We start from the raw sequence: 4,139 nt of genomic DNA on the forward strand, positions 1-4,139 counted from the left end.
TGAAAAACGTGTGTTTTTTTGTGTGTGTTTATATATATATATTTTTTTTTTCAAGAAAGGTGAATGATTTATTATACAGTGTTATTTGGACTTTGTTGTTTGAACCCTTAACCTCACTCTCTTCAACAAAACGAAATGGCATTTTACTGGGATTCCTTATACTGTAAGCCTGGCTACAGGCAGGCTCTTTTGTTCTTTTCACCCCTTGAACATTAAAAATAACCCCGAGAGCTCCCTGTACTGATGAGGGCTTATTTCCTCTCAGTAATGTATACAGCATTGTAGTGAAGAGCAAAACAACTCTCTTCACCCACTCACCTGCCTGATGGTTATAAGTTCTTTTTTTTTCCTTTTCTTTCACTCCCCCTGCTTCTTTTGGGTAAGAATAGTAAAGTTTTAATCATCTAGTCCCCAGGGATCATATTATCAAAATGAGAGAAGGAAATATGGGGGAGGGGGGACACCTGATAATGATTTTAGTAGGATACTACAAAGGTAGGGTATTTAATGACCTCCCCACCCTCAGGTTTGTGAAAAGGAATCAGGAGTGAATGGAGTAAAGGCGTGACAGTGAGCTGAGCTGGGACTGCGGAGTATTAGAGAACATACCACCTGCACAAGGGGCAGAACAATGTGACAAAGCATGCTCAGGACAGTACCAACATACTGAGATAATCACACTGTGGGAATGGAGTTATTTTTATAGAAGTGGCATTAAGTTTTAATATGCTCATTTATTTTTTTTTTAAATATATTTTATTGATTTTTACAGAGAGCAAGGGAGAGAGAGATAGAAAGTTAGAAACATCGATGAGAGAAACATCGATCAGCCGCCTCCTGCACATCCCCTTCTGGGGATATGTCCACAACCCAGGTACATGCCCCTGACCGGAATCGAACCCGGGACCTTTCAGTCCGCAGGCCGACGCTCTATCCACTGAGCCAAACCGGTTTCGGCTTAATATGCTCATTTAGTTCACATATATTTGTTGTTAAACTTAGGATGGCCCGCACTTTGGAACCACTGGCAAAGAAGATCTTTAAAGGAGTTTTAGTAGCTGAATTTCTGGGTGTTGCTGGAGCGTATGTTTTGTTTAATAAGATGGACACAAGCCAAGGTAATGATAATTCAGAAGTGAATATTTTATAGAGGATTATACAGTTTGCTCATGCATTTTAGGTGCTAAATGGCATTGTTAGAAAACTGCTTTAGATTCAGCGTTATTAGGCATTTTTACGATGGCACAAAGGGAAACTAGGTGTTAATTATTATGATTCTTAGGTTCCTCCTAAAAAATTGTTTGCAGCCTAGCCGGTTTGGTTCAGTGGATAGAGTGTGGCAGCCGTGGGCAAACTACGGCTTGCAGGCCGGATCCGGCCCGTTTGAAATAAAAAAAACTAAAAAAAAAAAAAAAAAGACCATACCCTTTTATGTAATGATGTTTACTTTGAGTTTATATTAGTTCACACAAACACTCCATCCATGCTTTTGTTCCGGCCCTCCGGTCCAGTTTAAGAACCCATTGTGGCCCTCGAGTCAAAAAGTTTGCCCACCCCTGGTCTATGGACTGAAGGGTCCCAGGTTTGATTTTGGTCATGGACACATGCCTGGGTTGCAGGCTCAATCCCCAGTAGGGGGTGTGTAGGAGGCATTGATGTTTCTCTCCCTTTCCCTTTCTAAAATCAATAAAAATATATTTAAAAAATTGTTTGCAGACTAGGGGATATGTTTCACACTTCCCTGGGTTTTCCTAGTGCAGGGGTGGGTAATAGAGCTAGTATCCTTAGTCTGGCTTAGTTTGGGAGCACAGATGTAGCAAATGCACCTCACTATTTGGTAGACTGAGAGTAGCATAGCCAAATTGTCAAAGTAACCAGTTTCTTAGGCTTGCAGAGTTCATCCATACTAGGCACTGAAACCCTTTCCCATGCCCTGGCTATTACTGAAAGTGCTTAGACCTATTGTGAGGTGAAATTTTATCTGAGAGCTAACAAACTTTTTTTCCCCCCATGTATGTTTTTATTTTTTCAAACCGTGACCTCCTGGTTCATGGGTCGACACTCAACCACTGAGCCACATCAGCCAGGATCACAAACTTTCAAATTAGGAAGTGCTGCTTTCTCTTTTACTAAAGCAGGGAATAGCAATCCCCAGTGGTGGCCATCTTTGAAACCTGTCATTTGTTTTCTTAAAAAGTACTTCACCAGAACAGTTCCACGATGCTACTGGATATTCATTCTCTATGCTATTGTTGTTAATCCTCACTCGAGGATATTTTTTCCATTAATTTTTAGAGAGTGGAAAGGAGAGAGACAGAGAGAGAAATATCGATGTGAGAGACACACATTGATTGGTTGCCTTCCACACTGGCCCTTATTGGGGCCCAGGGATTGAGCCTACAGCCAAGGTACATGCCCTTGACCAGAATCAAACCCAAGACTCTGCAGTCTCTGGGCCGATGCCCAAACCTGAGCAAAACTGGTTAGGGCAGTCTCTATGCTTTTAAACTATAAGTAAGGGTATATAAAAAACCATCCAAATAGTATTTAAAAGCAAATTAAAGTTTAAGATCAACTTTAAAAAATGGGTATTGTAGTCTTATTTCTAATTCCAAAACAAGGTAAAATTGCATCCATAAAAATAATTTATAAAGTTACATAACAGAATTATACATTAATATTGAAAATTTGCTTTTAAATATCACTTCTAAGTAAATTACATCATATATATAGGTCAAAAATGTTAAAACTCTGAAATAACTATGGAAGGCTATATATATGCAAGTGCAGTTTAGACCCAAACGGATATAGTTTCTGGATAACCAGGACCTTAACAAAAATTTCTAATCTGTGGTATCCCTACTTTATATGCCTTAAGGTTAAAATATGGCTGCATATTTTAATATAATGAATCTCTAATCATGTCTAATTTTAAGATTTTTTTTTTCCCATCAGATTTTAGGCAAACAATGAGCAAGAAATTTCCCTTCATCTTGGAAGGTATGTTTCAGGTATCCTGTTCATCTTATAGGTATTTATAACTTTTATCTTAAAAATAAAACTACAAAAATGTTTTCAGGTAACCTATATAAACTAAGTAATTTCTTTATGACCAATTAAGGGCAAAATAACTATTCTGTGATGTTAATTTAAAAAAAATATTATTCATCCCTATTTTGACTCCTTCTGAGAACAGAGTAGAGAAAATTCTCACCTAGAGTTATCTAGATGAGAGCAGTTAGTTCATGGGCTAGAGATTCTTAATTCTTCCAGTAGTTAAGAATGTAGACTATGGAATGAGACATACCTGAAGTGGTGATGGAATCAAACCCAGCTTAAAATTTAAAACCTATTTCAGGTTTGCTAACATCTTGGAGCTATTTATTTCTCTGTCAAATAGAGATGATCATACCACTTCACAAATTGTTATAAGGATCAAATGAGGTAACATTATGTAATTAGCACAGTATTTGCGTAATAGTGCTCATTACAATTATTAGTACAGGTGCTAGAGCTTCTACATGCAAGAAGGGAAAGTTTCTCAACCAGTAGCCCTGTGCACGAATCCGTGTGCCACTAGGTCACTGCTGCCCTCCTGTAGCTCCCCCCACCCCCCTTCCCCCTATAGCTTGCTGCCCTGCCTCCTCCTGTAGTTCTTCGCAGTCCCCTTGTACCTCACTGGCCCACCCTCCTGCTGATCCGTGATGGGATCTTGATGCACTTGATCATTACGCCTCAGGGCATAATGGCTAATTAGCATGTTCCTCTTATTATATAGAACTATAGGCCCAGTACACGAAATTGGGTGTGTGTGTGGGGGGGTGGGGGGGTGCCCTCAGCTTAGCCTGCACCCTCTCCAATCCGGGACCCCTCGGGGGATGTCCAACTGCTGGTTTAGGCCTGATCCTGAGGACATCCCTCTCACAATCCAGGACCGCTGGCTCCTAACTGCCCACCTGCCTGCCTGCTTGATCGCCCCTAGTGGCCCACCTGCCAGCCTGAATTGCCCCTCACTACCTCTGAGTGCCGGCCTGATCGCCCCCAACTGCCGCCTCCCTGCTGGCCTGGTTGGTCCTACTGACCTCCCCCCTCTCCCCCCGCCAGCCTGGTCAACCCTTACTGCCCCCGCCCCCGGCTGG

At 41.2% G+C, this 4,139-nt stretch overlaps 1 protein-coding gene across 3 annotated transcripts in view; it reads left to right on the top strand.

Annotated features, from left to right (window-relative positions):
• The window catches only part of LOC107181849 (protein CEBPZOS-like), a 32,047-nt gene that overhangs the window by 25,406 nt on the left and 2,502 nt on the right, over positions 1–4,139 (top strand). For all 3 annotated transcript variants that reach the window (XM_015558865.1, XM_015558866.1, XM_015558864.1), the window contains 2 exons: positions 1,003–1,118; positions 2,956–3,000. In XM_015558865.1, coding sequence (XP_015414351.1) covers positions 1,003–1,118; positions 2,956–3,000 — 161 coding nt within the window. The remainder of the gene's footprint in view (positions 1–1,002; positions 1,119–2,955; positions 3,001–4,139) is intronic.

Source organism: Myotis davidii, unplaced genomic scaffold (assembly GCF_000327345.1).
Source record: "Myotis davidii unplaced genomic scaffold, ASM32734v1 scaffold151, whole genome shotgun sequence".
In the NCBI taxonomy this organism is placed as follows: domain Eukaryota; kingdom Metazoa; phylum Chordata; class Mammalia; order Chiroptera; family Vespertilionidae; genus Myotis; species Myotis davidii.